The sequence below is a fragment of the Emydura macquarii genome, unplaced genomic scaffold, assembly GCF_026122565.2.
Source record: "Emydura macquarii macquarii isolate MOO-44397 ecotype Brisbane River unplaced genomic scaffold, CSIRO-AGI_Emac_v2 contig_1790, whole genome shotgun sequence".
NCBI lineage: Eukaryota > Metazoa > Chordata > Testudines > Chelidae > Emydura > Emydura macquarii.
In genome coordinates this window covers 23,953,970-23,970,919 of record NW_027131927.1, presented here as the reverse complement: position 1 = coordinate 23,970,919, position 16,950 = coordinate 23,953,970, and the positions used below count along the sequence as shown (strand labels likewise).

At 38.8% G+C, this 16,950-nt stretch overlaps 1 protein-coding gene and 1 long non-coding RNA gene across 3 annotated transcripts in view; one reads left to right on the top strand and one right to left on the bottom strand.

Moving 5' to 3' along the window:
• The window catches only part of LOC137159013 (uncharacterized), a 37,994-nt gene extending 37,282 nt beyond the window's left edge, over positions 1-712 (bottom strand). The window contains exon 1 of the long non-coding RNA XR_010921521.1: positions 507-712. This is a non-coding gene — a long non-coding RNA (uncharacterized lncRNA). The remainder of the gene's footprint in view (positions 1-506) is intronic.
• The window catches only part of KLHL8 (kelch like family member 8), a 45,123-nt gene that overhangs the window by 16,370 nt on the left and 11,803 nt on the right, over positions 1-16,950 (top strand). For both annotated transcript variants that reach the window (XM_067557137.1, XM_067557136.1), the window contains exons 2-3: positions 2,766-3,083; positions 13,910-14,458. In XM_067557137.1, the coding sequence (XP_067413238.1) occupies positions 2,886-3,083; positions 13,910-14,458 (747 nt within the window). In that variant the 5' untranslated portion in view covers positions 2,766-2,885. The remainder of the gene's footprint in view (positions 1-2,765; positions 3,084-13,909; positions 14,459-16,950) is intronic.

Sequence of the window (16,950 nt, the reverse complement as noted above, 5' to 3'; positions counted from 1 at the left end):
AACTTGTCACAAAAGGTCTTTTTAAAAAAAAACCCAGTAAGCCTAAATTCTATTAATTTTCATTCTGAAAGCATGCAGTCCATCTTGCTCACTACTGCTATCATCATTTTTTCACTCTCGACAAAAATGAACAGGTGTTAGGTGAAGGTCTTCTATAGTGTATGACTTTGTGATGGGGCTGAGGATCCCCATCCTATGCAGGGTGAGTGTACCCCACCCGCTTGGCTGTCCATTACCTCAAGGCCATGAGATCTCTAGTCTAAAGTGACCAGGGCTGTCCTGGTGCACAGGGCAGTCAGGCCCAGTGACTGGAGTCAATAGGATGGCAGGCTGTCCTGTAGGGATTGGGGTGGCTGTGGTAAGGGGACCCAGGCCGTCCCTGCTCCACCAAGTCCCAGCCCAGGGCCCTGTCAGCAGCAAGTATATTTGCCACTGAGTCAGCAGGGACCTGCCCAAAACACTGTATCTAGGACAATGGCTAGTCCTTCCCCTGGGCTACTTCCTACCATGTTTCTTGTGGCTGTGGTCTGTGTCTTTCTGGAATCCCCAGGTTCCTTGGCCAGTGTCTCTTTTGGGGTCTCCGGGTTCCCTGTCCCACGTGGTTCCACTCTCCATGGGCTGTCCTTTGGTGTCCGCCAGGGTTTTGACGCCTCTGCCATCGGGGCATGGGGTTTCTACTGCTCCCAGGCTGAAGCTAGTGATGTGCATCCTCCTTCCCTGGTGGTCAGCCTAGACTGAGCTGAGCTGCTCCCTCTTATACTGGCACTGCACTTGGGGCATGCCCAGTATGGTATTGGGGGCATGGCTTCCTCAGACCACAGTGAGGAGTTAACCCTTCCCTGTCCAGTGTGGGGTGAGTACACCCTGTCACAGACGTCTAAACACCACTTACTCAATTTGTTCTGAAAAGGAAACCTTTTTGTGACTTCATAGTACAGGAGGGACATAAATTTAATTTGGTGGGCTTTTCTAAGTGAGGTCTAGTGCATAGTACTAAAATTTAGCTGTAGCAAGTAAAAATCAAATATTAGGTTCTCTTTTTTGATCACCAGCCTCAGGCAGTTTTATGATGGCTTGTCAAGGCACAACTAGAGTTTTGAGCTTCCATTTAATGAAAAGTCTCTCTGCCTTTTTCCTTGCATAAATAGAGCTGAAAATATAACCTATTCCCAAGGAATAGGAACAAAGAAACAACGTTGTGACAGATACCTTTCTTCTCTTCCTTTCTCTGCAGCCCCTTAAGCCTGTGGGGGGAAAGAATGTGTTCTTAACTTCAGTTAAAATCCTAGGACTGTAGCACGTCAGTGAAGATGCTACCCACACCAACGGGAGGGATTCTCCCATTGGTGTAGGTAATCCAAAGGGAAAATTCTCCTATCAGTCTAGCACAGTCTACACTGGGGTTTAGGTCAGTTTAACTGGATTTTTTTACACCCCTGAGCAACATAATTATACCAACCTAATTTCTAGTGTAGACCAGGCCTTAATTCACTGATCCCCAAACTGAAGATGTTCGGGGGGGCACGTGGCAGGGCTGGGCTGGGCCAGTCCCCATGGTGGGGTTGAGGGGTACTCTCCCCAGCCCAGCTTCAGTCCTAGCCACAGCTCCACTCTGCCCCCAGCCCAGCCCCGCCTCTAGTCCCAGCTCCTCCCCCATCCAGTTCTGCACCCGTATTGCAATTAGCCCAAGCCTCTCTGCTGAGCCAACTGTGTAGTAATGGAGGGAGGGGGTGCGGACAGATTCCATTACTGGTAAGAGGGGAGCACATAACAGGAAAAGTTTGGGCGCCACTGTCTTAGTTTCCTAGCAGACATCACAAGAACTTTGAATTTGGGGTAGAATTTTCAGAACATTTAAAGGACTTGGGAACTTAAGTCCCACGTCCCTTCTGAAAATGGAACTTAGGAACCTAAGTCACATAAATACTTTTGAAAATTTTAACCCTCACCATTTCCCTTAATTAGTTTTCATTCACAAATTGAAATTGGTGCCTAATATCGCTGTTATTAAAAAAGGTCAATTGTTAACGTTCACATAGCTACTTCAAAATGACGCAGTAGTTCAAAATATAAAAAACACTTTTTTCCTCCCTACCCCAAACAAAACTTCTTCACGATCCTGGATGAGCAAGATTGACATCACACCTAAAATTTCTTTAGTTGTAGAGAACTACATAAACAATATTGGACACCCTATTTACTTAAAAGATTTCGGTGGGTCTGAATGAAAAGGCATATGAAGCAGGAACAAAGTCTTGTTACAGCATCTTCATTTTAATGCCTTAAAGATCAAGAAAAATTAATTTGGTCAGCTGAGGTTGCTAGTTAAGAGCATTAAAAATTGCTTCTTTCCTTTTGTTATTTTCCATTTCACAGCTTCTAGGTACAAGCATGTATTCTAAAATACTTTCAAATTACAGTTCTTTTTATTTATGAAAAATTGTTAAATACAGAATCTTTGATATTTTCAATACATTTAATTTTGACTAACCATACAAAACACATTTTCAGATTGATTTGACTTTATGTAAACCTTAGTAAGATATTTCAGTTTTCCTTAGAGAAGAAATCCTGCTTTTTAAAAAAAAAAAAAAAAAAAAAAGATACTATCTGTATAGGCTTCTGACTTGTGAGTCTGGTGCTTCTTGTGTTGGTGGTATCTTCAAAGGAGCAGAGTTACAGGTAACGATTCGACATGATGTACATTTGAAGAATGCTATCAGTAAAAAATGTCTAATCTGTTTTTGTTTTGTCATTGCAAATAGGAAGATGGCGATTCTACTTGACTTTGAATGTTTGGCCTGAGTTCTGATGGAGCTGGATTTTCTTGATTTTTTTCATGGGAAGTGTTTAAAGATTCATGCTGTGAAAGAAAAAAACGTTCAATGGCTTCAGAATCTATGATCCCAGAGCCAGCAAAACAGTATCCGATAAAAGGGAAAAGGCAGCAGCAGCAAGATACATCTCTGAACAGTTATGGTGAAGAAGTCTTCATATTTGAAGCAAATGAAGCTTGGAAGGATTTTCACAGCTCTCTTCTTCACTTCTATGAAGCTGGGGAGCTCTGTGATGTTACATTGAAGGTGACATATAAAATGATTCACTGCCTCTTTTCCAACCACCCGTATTTATTGTGTTGCACGCTCTAAAATGTGCTGCAGTTTTAATCATCTCTTGCAAATTATTACAATCCCCTGATTTTGGGGTATTGTTAAAGGTTGCTTGTGATTCTATGAACACTATTGGCAGCTCAGGTTCAGGCTGAGGTGCTGAAGTTTCTGTCTTTGGTCATTATAAAAAGAGTACCTCACAATTATGTACAAAATATTTAAAAATATAATGGTCAAACTCAGGATATTCAGTTAACACCTTCTTGACTTTCAGCTTAGTACCCTTCCGCGTCCTCCCACCTGTTCAGAATTTCCAGGCTACTACCACAGAAATCAATGCCACAATTCCTTTGTTTGTTTGTTTCCCCTCACCTTCTGCATCACATTTAAACCGTTTGGATGAGATTTTGTGCTGTGCCACTGTCTTCCAAAATCCTTAATTACAAACGCTTTATTCCAGAAATCCTAATATTCCTAATTCTCTCCTAAAGAACAAAACAACAAGTGACAAAGGAGAGAAGTGGGAATTTACTCCATGGATGTTGAGCAACGTTATTCAATCACTAGCTTTTGTTGCATTGCATCCCTTATTCTTAATCTATACATTATCTATAGTGTACACTCTGTGATTAGGGCCTCTTTTTATATAGCACCAAAATAGCATTAAGTGCTTTAGATAGATATTAAGCATGATAGAGTAAAAAGAGGTGGTGTGGTGGGGGGGAAGCAGTTCCACTACTAAGATGAGGCAATGCCCTAGTGAGGAGGTCAGCCCTCTGCCAGCCTTAGTTGCTGGGTTTTCTATCAGGATGGTGTTCCTGGACCGTGTATAGGGACTTCACGTTTTCCATAAGCCTCTGCCTAATAGATATCTGATAAATTTGAAACTCTGTCCTCCTACCCATGTAACTAATGGAATAGAGAAGGTATAATTCATCCCCATCCAGAGCTTATTATGAAGAGGTACAGAGGAAAGACATTTCTGCAACTCTGTTCTGCTCCCACACTCCAATTTGGGGAGGAACGGTTGTGAAGCAGTACTCTTCTTTCTGAATATCAGAATTGAAACTGATGAAAATTTACTCTGCTGCTTTTTGACAAGTGTATGAGCAGCAGCATTGAAGTGGGCTGAAAAATTGGGAAGAAAATACTACAATTTATATTTTGTTCACATTTGGGAAGGGTATCTTTGAAATCACAAGGGCTAGAACCTACGCATTCATTTAAAAATAAATTGTGTTGGGGCCGTACGCTTGTCAGGAAAAGCCTGCCATGAATGAGTATATTTTTCAAGTTCTGTTAAGGCTGCAATTTTGCCATTAACTTAAATTGCATTGCTTTTACTGACGTATATTCTAACGCAGTTCTGGTAAATTCAAAATTTTATGTTGTATTGATTGGCTGCAGATATTGCAATGAGGCATATAATCCAGCAAGAGTAGAGCAGCACCTGCAAGTTTGTCCTGGAAGTTCTCAGATCTAAATGATTTTCAGAACCTGGCAACAGTGCAATTGTGGGTTTGTTAGGATTAAAGAAATAGGATGAATTTTGCTGAAGAACTTGTTGTTTAAGCCTCTCTATACAGGACCTCAAATACTTCTCACATGCTCAGACTAGTTGTTCTAGGATACTCATGAGAATTTGCCAGCCATGATTTGCAGTAGTGCACAAGCTATAATTCTGTACATCTTGAGGTAGCTTTTAATTATTTTTGCAAAATTGGTTGTTACTTTAAGAGTTGGTTCTCAAACTATTTAGTATTCCAATTGACCTGGTCTATGAATAGTAATTTGTGTAAACAGCAGAGAACTACAATTGCTTCTTTAAACACTCAAGTAGATTTGAGTAGAGAAGTGCAGTGAAGGAGGAAAGAGAACACTTAACCCAAAAGTAGAATACCAACCAGAATGATGATTGCTTCTCTGTAACCTTTTTGATTATAGCATATCAGCTAGGAGCGTCTCCTTGGACAGGCATTATTCTTATTTGTGTTACTGTACTGTTTAGGAACCCACAAAACCAACTGTCCCTGCTTCAGAGAGCTTATAATTGAAGATCTTCCCTTACCCTGAAGATGCTGCCACATGAACAAGTCATTTTTGGAAGGCAGGATAGAGGCAGAAACATACCAACCCTCACTCTCTGCCCATTTTTGCTCTCTGCACAACTCCCTCTGGATAATCTAACTGTTCTTTACAATTAGCCTTCCTCATGTCCCTCTCCTTTCCTCTTTTCTCCTCCCCCTCCAGTCTGCATACTGAAAATGTGTTCTTTAAAATGCCTTATGCTTACCTCATTAGATAAATTTGTTACCCAACTTTTTGATAGCTTAAACATCTACAAAAAATGAGATTTGAATTGTACTTTACTGCAGTGGATTGAGTCCAAACTAAAAAAATCCAATTAGCCTATATCACTTAAGTAGGAGTTTCTTTTTAATCACAAGCCAGCTCACCTTAACTCATCTGCAGTGAAGTCATAATCATGTTGAATATCAGTCTATCATGAAAATGATTTTTGATATCTCAGATTCGGCCATCTAGTTTCACTGCAGATTCAAGAATGACTAAGGCTGTGAGGAAGCCCTGTTGAAACACAAATAGTTAGCCAACTTTGCTAGAACAAATATTTAAAACAAGCATGTTAAAAATAATTAGTCTGAAGTATTCAATTTGGGAGCTTTTTTTGCCTCAAGATAAACTCCTTAAGAATATCACTTCCATCTGAAAATTTTGAGCTATCTAAACCAAAAGATCACTAACTGACAAAGGACTAAAGAAAAAATTCTTCAATTTGTGTACTTCGTGCATTTGACAGCACTTCCTGTATAATCTGTTTCCCTTTGTGTGGGATTGGTTCATGCCTTTCACCAGGCTTTATAAGAAGGTATTCACTATAAGCTCTGCAGCTGCAGTTACCACCAGCAGAAGGATGTGTGCACAGAGATGGAGGGGAAAGAAGGGCTGGGCTTTCATATGTAATGTTGTTTTCAGGCATGCCCAAAAGACTAGCTGGAGGGGAGAGAAAACCCTTATTTAAAAAAAAAAAAAAAAAAAAAAAATTCAGTGGCCTTTTAATGACATATATTATGAGAGAATTACCTCACTTTAATCTTACAATTCCACATATGTTTCTTCCATAATGAGATACTTCAAGAACAGAGGTAGACTTTTTCCTTTTTCCTTTCCTCTTTACCATTGGGTAGAGAGCCATTTATATTATGTTTCTGATGTGACTCACTGGCAGATTTCAGCTACATGGTTCTTGCATTGATCATAAATGTATAACCCAGGAATGACATTCTAAGTCAAAGAAGTTAAGGAATAGTACTAAATAGAAAAGGCTCTACAGATTCTAAAAAAATACAATTTGAATTGATGTGGCCATTTAGTAGAATCTGTAAATGTGCAGATCCTGAATCAAAGGGTTATACAGCTGACCTCTGCTTACGGAGAATAATAGCGAGTGCATAATACTGACAGAGATTAAATGCCAAATCTGCTAAAACAGTAACAATGGGTTATTTCAACTAACAGATACCAACTAGCCAAATGTCACAGTGGGCCATAGTTCAGAGGAGCGATTTCTTGACATCATAGATGGTCACTTCTGGAAACAGCTAGACACTCAGTACTAGTACAGACACTCAGAAGGGTTCCCCTGTTGTTGTAGTTAATCCATCACCCTGAGAATTCTTCCAGTCTTTTCAATTCAATTCTTCATTCAGTTCTTCCATTGACCTAGCACTATCTACAGTGCAGGTTAGGTCAACATAGCATATATCTCAGGGTATGTCTGCACTGCAGTTAGACACCTGCAGCTGGCCCATGACAGCTGACTGAGCTTCATGGGGCTCTGGCTGCAGGGCTGTTTAATTGCAATGCAGAAATCCAGGCTCAAGCTGGAGCCCAGGCTCTAGGACCCTGCAAAGTGGGAGGGTCCCAGAGCTGGAACGTCTACATTGCAATTAAACAGTCCTGCGGTTTGGGCCAGGGGAGCCCAAGTCGGCTGGCATAGGCCAGCCACAGGTGTCTTAATTGCACTGTAGACATACTCTTAAGGGGTTGGATTTTTCACACCCCTGAAGACATAGCTATGCCTATGTAAGTTCCCAGTGTAGACCAGCCCTAATACAAGTCCCAAATAGTGTCCTTATCCATGCTTTTTTAAATCTGTTCAGCCCCTAGTTGCCCAACTATCTAGGGTAAAAAAATGCCTATTCTGTCATTCCTGTGCTGTCTAAAAGAGTAAAATAGTTGGATGTCATGTTTACTGCATTTATTTAACACCGTGTCAATCAACTTTTTATTTTAATACCTTTCAAAAAAAAAATGTAACTTACTGTCTTTCTTTAGTTTTATGTACTTACTGTTAGGATTTTCTTAATCATCTGTAGAGGATTTTTTTGAGAAGATCATAAAAAAGATTAGGGATATGGAACAGCTTCCATGTGAGGAGAGTTTAAAAAGACTGGGACTATTCAGTTTGGAAAAGAGAGGATTTCGGGGGGGGGGAGGGGGGGAGGAGGGAGGGGGAGAGTGTATATAAGAGGAGAGGTCTATAAAATCATGAATGGTTTGGAGAAAGTGAACAGAGAAATGTTATTTACCCATAATGCAAGAACTAGGAGTTACCTGATGAAATTAAATAAGCATCAGATTTAAAATAAATATAAAGAAGAACGACTTCACACAACACACAGTCAACCTGTGGAACTTGTTGCCAGGGGATATTGTAAAGGCCAAAAGTATAACTGGGTTTAAAAAAGAATTATATACATTCATGGAGGTTAGATCCATCAATGGCTATTGGCAAAGATGGTCAGGGAAGCAACTCATGGCTCCAGGTGTCCCTAAACTTCCAGCTGCCAGAAGATGAGATTGGATGATAGTGGAGGGGTCACTCAATAAATTGCCCTACTCTGTTCATTCCCTGTGAAGCATCTGACACTGGTCACTGTCAGAAGACAGGATGCTGGGGTAGATGGACCATTGGTTTGACCCAGTATATAGACTGTTCTTATGTTCCCTTCTGGCTAAATTCTGCTTTTTTTAATATAATAGATTTCCTCTTCTCTTCCCTCCTGTCCCCAAATGTTGTCTTTTCTTTTCTAACCGAAATCTCTCCAAATATCATTTCTGCCACCACTTCAGTCTCTTCTGACCATCTTCAGACATATGCACATGTAGAGCTTGGAAACTTAGAGAACTAAACCTACTAGCCAAAAGCTGCTAAGAAAAAGTGGGGGATTCCCACTGTCCAAGAGAAACACGCAGAGGCTTGGGGGCAACAGGGTTAAGAGAAGGCTTCTGAAAATCTAAAGGTAATGGGTTTCTATAGAAATTGCTCTAAAAACATAGAGAATGGAAATAGGCTTTTTTTAGTCATCCTATCTAATTTCATGGAATAGATATAATTCTGTATTCTATATGATCTTTCTAAAAGGTAGAAACATAATTAAATTTTGAGAATTTCAAAATTCTGTACCAGGACCTGCTTGTGGACTTCACCTTTCACATCAGTCTCTAGTTATTAGCTGTGATAAATTTGAAGCCCCCTCTCCAAAGCCTCCACCTGGTAGCTAGATGGAAAAAGAGCATTCTCTGTTTTCCATCTAACACCAGAATTCATGCCTGCTTTCACGTGTGGGATGCCAGCTGCTCTTCACTCAGCTTCCTAGGAGCTGTGATGATGGGGAAGGTGTCAACAGTACTCCTTTAGCTTTCAGGCTATTGTGAGAAGGGAGTATCCTTATCTGTCTGGAAGCTGCTATTTTGAATCATCTTCCACCATGAATAAACTCTAGTATGTATTACTCCTACTTATACCATTCATACTTTCCCCACGTAGCAACAGAATGAATTTGTCAGTTTCACTGCTGCCCTTAAGGTTTTTAGTGTGGTGATGTTTGGCAAAGTTCTAGTCAATTTTGACTGTGTTGCAGTTTGGGAAGGGTTTTAGCAAAGACTTTGGAAGATGGTAATGCATCTGTTTACATGTGGTTCATGTTTGGAAGGTTACCTTCACAACCCTAAGAGCTAGAAACAATTTAATTTTAAAATGAAAGTTAGATTCTGTGGAATTTGATGGTATTTTCCTGAGAACTTACTTGCTACAGGTGACTGATTTAATCAGAAAGATTGGGGCTTATGTGGCTGAGACTCAGTTCAAACAAGACTGAAATAGTGTGTATAGGTTGGAGGAAAAGAACGGGGGGGGGGGGGATTACAAAATTTCTATAAAAACCTAACTGATGGGGCTTGTTCACTGCTGGTTTCGATGGTGTGCCAGAGCCCTCTGATGATGTGCAAGACTTTGTAAAGTTTTGTTCTAGACTGTGCGTTCACCACTTTGTTACTTCTAAAGTGGCTCTTCTTAGAGGATCAAAATAGTACATATTGGATATGTATAGCTGTATCTGCTTCAGATGTTGCACTTGCTGACTGGACAGCAATAAATGCTGAGGGAGCCAGACTAGCTCGTAGTGAAACTCATTTCTTAACTTAAAACGTACTTGTGTTGAGGATATCCACTAAGACTGTATAAATTGACAGTGCTGTAACACAAATTCTGTACTTGGAGGCTTTTCCTATCCCTTCCTATAAAATCTGGTGCTTAAGGTGTAGGATTTAAAAAAAATAGTTAAGATGGAGTGGATAAAGATAAAGCAGTATATATCTCCGTTCTACTCATCTGCTAAGCCTTTGTAAAACACTGAGGCAAAACTTTCCTCATGAAATCTCTGGGCAGCTCCACATTTTAATTTATAGGTGATGCTGGTTTATAGGTGAACCTGTTTCCTCAGCACATGTAGAAATTTTTATTTTTATTTTTTTGGTTGGAACCACTAGTATTTACAGCAACTTCTAGCTTGACATAAATCTTTAACTGTGGCTGTCCTGATTTTCTTCAGCCCTATTGCGGATTAATTAATACAGAGATGCCCCAATGATTGTAATACAGAGAACTTGACTGATCAGTGAGGTGGTCTGTGTTAATTTTGAGACAAGACACCTGAAACCTTGTACATCTAATCTCTTCCACTATATATTTCTTGTAGAAAACCGTTTTGGTTGAAGCTGGTAGACTGTTAAAAGGATAGCTAATTGAGCAGAAGGGACAAAAACATTTAGTTTTTGAATTGAACGGGTAGAATTAGGCAAGTATGATTCACATTTTTACATTGCTTTGTTTATGTGGAATAACTTATCAATTAAAGACTCAATTAAGGCTGATATATGTCTTCTTTCAGTGTACTTCCTCTAACATTGCTTTGAACTGTATCATAGAAGATACCTTAGGAGGTCATCTAGTCCAACCCCCTGCTCAAAGCAGGACCAACCCCCAGTCAATCAGCCCAGCCAGGGTTTAGTGTAGATTAATTCAAACTCATAACTTCAAATAAAATAATTCAATGTCTGAAATATTTGTACATTATGAAAATATTAAACTTTAGCATTTTCTTTTTTAAAAATATGGTCTTCAGTTTTGTAGCTTAGTATGGATGGTTATGAACTAAAGGTTACCTCAAGTGGATGAATCTGTTCCCCCTCCTCCTCTCCCCCCAACAATCATTCTAGGGAAAAAATAGTTTTTCTTCAGTTTTTTTCCATGCATAATTTACTTTATACAAAGAAAGCAACACTAACATTTAACACAGACTTATTTTTAAATGAACCTGATAATGGCCCTAGTCCTGCAATTAGATCTGTGTGGATTGATACCTGCTCCTGTTCTTATCCCCATTTATATCAGTGGAGCTTTATCAGGGCACAGAGCTTACTGGACATACATATCTCATTACAATTTTGGGGGAGGATCTATAATGGTAACTGACTTTACTGCAGTAAATTTGTTTTATTAAATAAACCAGTGATTTCACACATGCTGTTAATAATGAACAAGGAATAATTCAAGGGACAACTTAGATTTTTGTAAATTTCTATATTAGTCCAAAAGTGTTATGTATCAGAGGCATTTTGCCATTTTAAATGGCCATTGTATTTGTTTGTGAAAGTCATATGTAGTAACTTGATTTTCAACTAAAGCAAAATATGAATCCTACAATAATTTGCAATGAAGTGGGGCATTAGTTGACTGATGTACAAGAGAAAATATACGTGAATATAAGAGAATATGTATTGGGGTGACTTTTTAGAAATGTTTTGTTTTTTAAAAAAAAACATACAAATACTCCATGAATGTTTGAATGCATTCTATAAATCCAAATAGAGTATTTTATAGATATTGATGTAACAACAGCTTCATATTTATCTGTTGGCATATTTTCAGTGAATATATATAACTATCATGTTGTCATTGATCTGACATGAGGTAGCATAAATTACAAACTATTTCCTACAAAACAGTGAGAGTACTATGGCACCTTAAAGACTAACAAATTGATTTAGGCATAAGCTTTCATGGGCAGAAATCCACTTAGTCAGATGCATGATCCTGTATTTCCTACAGGATGCTTCAGAGTATTGATGTAGTGTCTCAAAATATTGAATATACAGTATTTTGTGACTAAAGAATACATCCTCGCTGGTAATAAAGTATAAGGTTTAGACTTGTCCTGTTTATTGTGCCAGGATGTGATGCTGAACACAAAGATTGGGTCTAGAAATTAATAATTTAATTAGTCTTCTGAAAAGGAAGCCAGCTGAACAATGATCAGTACTGAACTGCAGAATAATTCTTTAAATACTGATTGTATGATTTTGTGGAAATTAGTTTTAAATTGGCTTTTCTGATTTTGAAATGAGTGCGTTTTAAGAAAGAACGGATGCCAGTTGAGAGGCTGAACCATGAGCACTGACTAGAAGAGTAACTGTTATTTTTGGTAAATCACATTTGACAGGTGTGAAAGGCTCATGTAGCTCTCAAATGTAGTATTAGTGGTACTCCACAGCTAGGGTATAGATTGTTCATTTTCCTTACAACACATTTTAGCCCATTATAAAGCTATCAGGAGCATTAAATATACATCATGGCTTCAGTTATAAGAAGGAAACTGTACTTCTGGTTCATTGATTAAAAGATGGCGGTACCTTCATTCAAGAAAATGAACAGAACACCACTGTACAGTGTTGCAGTATAACAGTTAAATACCATCTCTTTTAATTTGTATATGTGACGTTCCAATGAACTAAATGCTTGTGTTGAAACTGGTTCTCCTTGGACAAACATGGAGAAACATCTTTTAAAAAGAAGCCATTCTAGTGGTGGCTTAACAGGAAGATACTCCATGCCTATAACATGGAAAAATATAAATAGTTAACCAATTTTGAATTTTGGAGCTAATATTATTTTGAGACTGTGGCAGCTTCATAAACTACTTGACCTTTGCTTTTTGAATCTGTGGTTTAACTGGGACTCCTTGAATGGAATTTAAGCTCTGCAGATCAGATTTCCTCTAATACTTACTTTGCTTGTTTTATATATTTAATTCTTATATAGAACAGTTTGTGCTCACCCGTGCCTGAGGACACTGAGCACAGTATCTCCTCTCTTCCCCTATAGGAAAAACAGAGCAGATTTTTCTCTTCCTATCATTGTAAATCATATTTTAGTACATACATAATTGGCTTGGCTATACAATAAGACAGTAGGGTCTTTGTTATGCTGTCAGCAGAGCAACTTTTATACATTATGGCTCCCCTAAGGCTTGCGTTGTTGGGCCACCTCCTGTACAAAATAAATCATCCTTTCAAAACGTGGAACATTACTCAGCCTCTAACTGCACAAACAGAAAATAAAATAAAATGTCTGTTGTCATCTAATATTCCATTTACTTGAATTTAATTTCAAACTCAGCTCAGAGCAAAAAAAAAGGTCAGCCTTATGCAGCAGATTCAAACATGGCTGTGGTTGGAGGTTTGTCAGGAAGAAGGATCCTGCTGTGTTTGAGGTTGGCATGGCACAGAAGTGGTCTGTGGGGCCATTCCCTTCCATTCCTGGGGACAGATCTTCCACTGGTGTCAACTGTCATATCTCCATTGAAGTTAACAGATCTATGACAATTTTCATCAGTGAACGATCTGGCCCCTGATATTTTTGGCAGGAAGAAGCAATCGCTGGTCTGCTTCCCTATACCCCCACCACACACCTGCCCATCTGCTTCTGGAGTAGAGCTGGTATCTGCCTCCTTCCTCAATCTTGTATTAACCATGGGAGAGGGACAAGAAAGTTTCTACCGTTGCCATTCTGCAGTCTGATGGGACCATAAGGTCTTTGTATCTTGTTTTCCTTAGTGTGGCTGCCACTGACCCATACTAGCAAAGACTTTATTTCATTTACACTTTAAGTTTGTGTGTATGCTAAGAAAAACTAGTGATCTCCTCTTTAATCCCCAGAGTTCTGTCTGAATTGTATTTTCTTAAGGGAATTCCAGTTCTGCTTTATCTTTTTAAAAAGTCCTGCATGGAGGGAGGTTTTAATAAGATGAATAATAGATGTTATTGAGGGCCTTTATTGAACTAGGGATATGGCTGTTGCCTTGTCTTGCTCTTTTGAATTAAAAGGTCAGATGTCTAAAGTGAAATCTGCCCTTCTGGGTTTTTATGCAGCTGGCTAAATGCGAAAAATAAGCAACAAGAGGAAATAATTTATTTTGTGTTTGGTTTTTTTTTTGTTTTGTTTTGTTTTGTTTTTTAAACCAAACACACTAGAAAACTGCATGACAATCCAGGATTCCAGCCTCAGCTATAATTGGTATCATTTCTTTTCTTTAAAGCCCTAAAACTGGACTAAAATTGAGTTTTCATATAAACAGTCTCTCTTCTTTCCCTGACAGGTCGGTTCAAAGCTAATCTCCTGCCACAAGTTGGTTTTGGCTTGTGTTATTCCTTACTTCAGAGCTATGTTTCTTTCTGAAATGGCTGAGGCAAAACAGACATTGATTGAGATCAGGGACTTTGATGGAGATGCAATAGAAGATTTGGTGAAGTTTGTCTATTCCTCCCGTCTTACATTGACTGTCGATAATGTCCAGCCCCTCCTATATGCAGCCTGCATTCTTCAGGTGGAGCTAGTAGCAAAAGCTTGCTGTGATTATATGAAACTACACTTTCATCCCTCAAACTGCCTGGCAGTGAGGGCCTTCGCAGAGAGTCACAACCGTATTGACTTGATGGACATGGCTGACTGCTATGCTTGTGAACACTTCGTTGAAGTGGTGGAATGTGAGGACTTTGTGAGTATGTCACCTCAGCACCTTCATAAACTCTTGTCCTCCAGCAATCTGAACATTGAGACTGAGGAGCAGGTTTATAATGCTGCAATCAAGTGGCTTCATGCTAATCCACAGCATCATACTTCATGGCTGTATGAAATACTTGCTCAGGTAGGGAAGAGACGGGGGTACATGCATAGATTGGATGATATTTTCATATAATATGCAGAGATGAAGCCATCCATTTTGTTTATAGTAAAAACTATGGATCTTATAAGAGCAAGGAAAACACAGACAAAAGATGCAAAGTATTTCTTTCCCTGTCAAAATTCATTGATTTAGTTTTGTGTTGAATACTCTTTTTCAATTTAATATTCAGCCTTTACTAGGCAAGACATTTTACTCTGGTTCACCAGTCTGTCACAAATTTATGGTTATCTTCTGCTTAGAGTAGAAGTAATTCTGATCCTTCCTTGGATTTCCGAAAAGGAAGTCACATTCTTTACCGGTTTTTGAAAGGAAAAATTTTACGTTAGTGCTTGGACTTTGTTAATTACCAATAACAGAAAGCAGTATCTGATCTGGAGGGGAAAATGTTTAAAAATGCATACCTAGTCAAATAGAAAACATAAAGTCATCACTACTTAATATACGTGGCAATACAAGATTCTGGGGGAGGAAATGCTTTCTTTGGTGATAAGTATTTGTCCTTACTCAAAGCAAAGCTGAGACAGTTGTAAGTTGTATTAAAACAAGGTATACTTCCTACATTCTGTTGGGAACACCACTATTATCAAGCGGTGCGGTTTTTTTAAAGAATATCGTAATTAGTTTCATTATCTTTTTGGTTTATAAAATATAACACTGATAGAATTTATCAATTCTGGAACATACACAGGGTGTTTTTTTGGTTTTTAGGGCAGAATGTGCTAATCCATTTCTTGATCCATGGCCTAAGAAAACAAAGATACTATGTATGAGCAGTTTGTTGGAGGAAGAGTCATTCAGTTGGAAGAGTTTGCAGCTTAATTATCTGAACTCATTAGATTTCACTGCTTTCAAAGGGAATTATTGAAAAGGGCAAAGCAAAAGGGGCAAACCTGTTAGATGTATGGCAGAAAAATTTAAATATCTTCCAGAATTAATTCTGTATGTTAATTTGTATATTTTGTTTGGTGTATATTTACACTGTCCAGATGGCCCCAGGTTGGATTCTAATGCTGTGAATCCATACACTTGCTGCAGAACTTTGTTCCAGAATCTAAGCTTTCCTTATGGTTGAAAAACAAAAAAAGCAACCCTTCCAAATGTAAACAGTGTGCTGACAGATCCATTGATACTGGCAATAACTCTTAAGGAAGGTATAAATTGCCCTATTTCTCTTCGGGGATGAGGGGAAAACTTGAAAACACAACTGATCTTTCAAATGTTATCTATTTCACTTAAGATAATTTTAGCAGAACCATTATTAATTGCATTATGATAGTAACTAGAGGCCAGCTATTGTGCTGATTCCCCTATCTCAAATTACTTTAAGCCCCAGCTATACCTAGCTGCCAAAAGCTCCAGCTTCCTCAGACAAGTCCTGTGATGCAGTTTTGTGTTTAGTAAATATTCTGCAGTAGATTGAAAATGAAATGTATAGGCAGTATATTTTAATTTGAGATTACATTACATTTTAAAGGAATATTTGATTGATTTTATTACTCATCTGTCAATTTAATTGGACACTAAAAATCCAAATTTATTTGAAACTGCTACAAAAATCTCCAGTCAGCTGTGCAGAAGCCAGGCCCCTTACTCCTGAATTTACGTTGATGTGGAGTCTATGGAGCCTTGGTGTTACTTGTATATGATGTAATCTGTGTGTATGTTTATATATTATTGTCTGTCATAGTTAATGTCAGACTAGCTGTTTGGATATATGATCAAATAACTACAAGTAGGATCATGATGCTAAACAAATTCCTCACATTTTTATAAAATTGTCATTCAAACTATAGTGTAATGAATCTTGTGTTTTTAAGACTTAAGAGTTCGTTATAACTGGATCCTGAATTTTCATTGGGGCTGGCCTCAGTTATCCCCCGAGTTCTGAGAAAAGAGAACAGGATCTGCAGCGGTGAAATCACTGTAGAAAAGGGGATTCTAGGCAACCTCTCAGAAACACGCCAGTTTAAGAGGACTTCTCCCAGAGACTCAATGTACCAAGCTCCAGGTAGTACAGTCGGTACTAACCATTAGCAGCTAATGCATGAAACTTTCTATGTGCAAGGCTACCCTTAAATTTTGTCCCCAAAGCTTCTGGGCAAACATTTGGAGACAGGACTTGGGGGGGGAACCCTACCTCCACCTTCTAGTCAGAAAACAGAAATCAGTTTGCCTAATGAAAAATGGCTCCATGGTGCCCAAATTCTGTCAACTTCCCACCATAATGCATTTATAATACCCCCACATCTCCACTGCTTGTGTCTCAGCCTGGTCCAGTCTCTTCTGCTAGCTAGGCTTAATAGTTTTGAACCTCCCCTGCTAATCTGGCACCAAAGATTTATTCCCTGATTTGGCTGGTCTGTACTACTACATTTCTAGTCCTTTCTGCTGCTTGGTCTGCTCCACACTACCTCTGGGGACTCTGCCACTTAGCTCTCAGCATCCTTTAACCT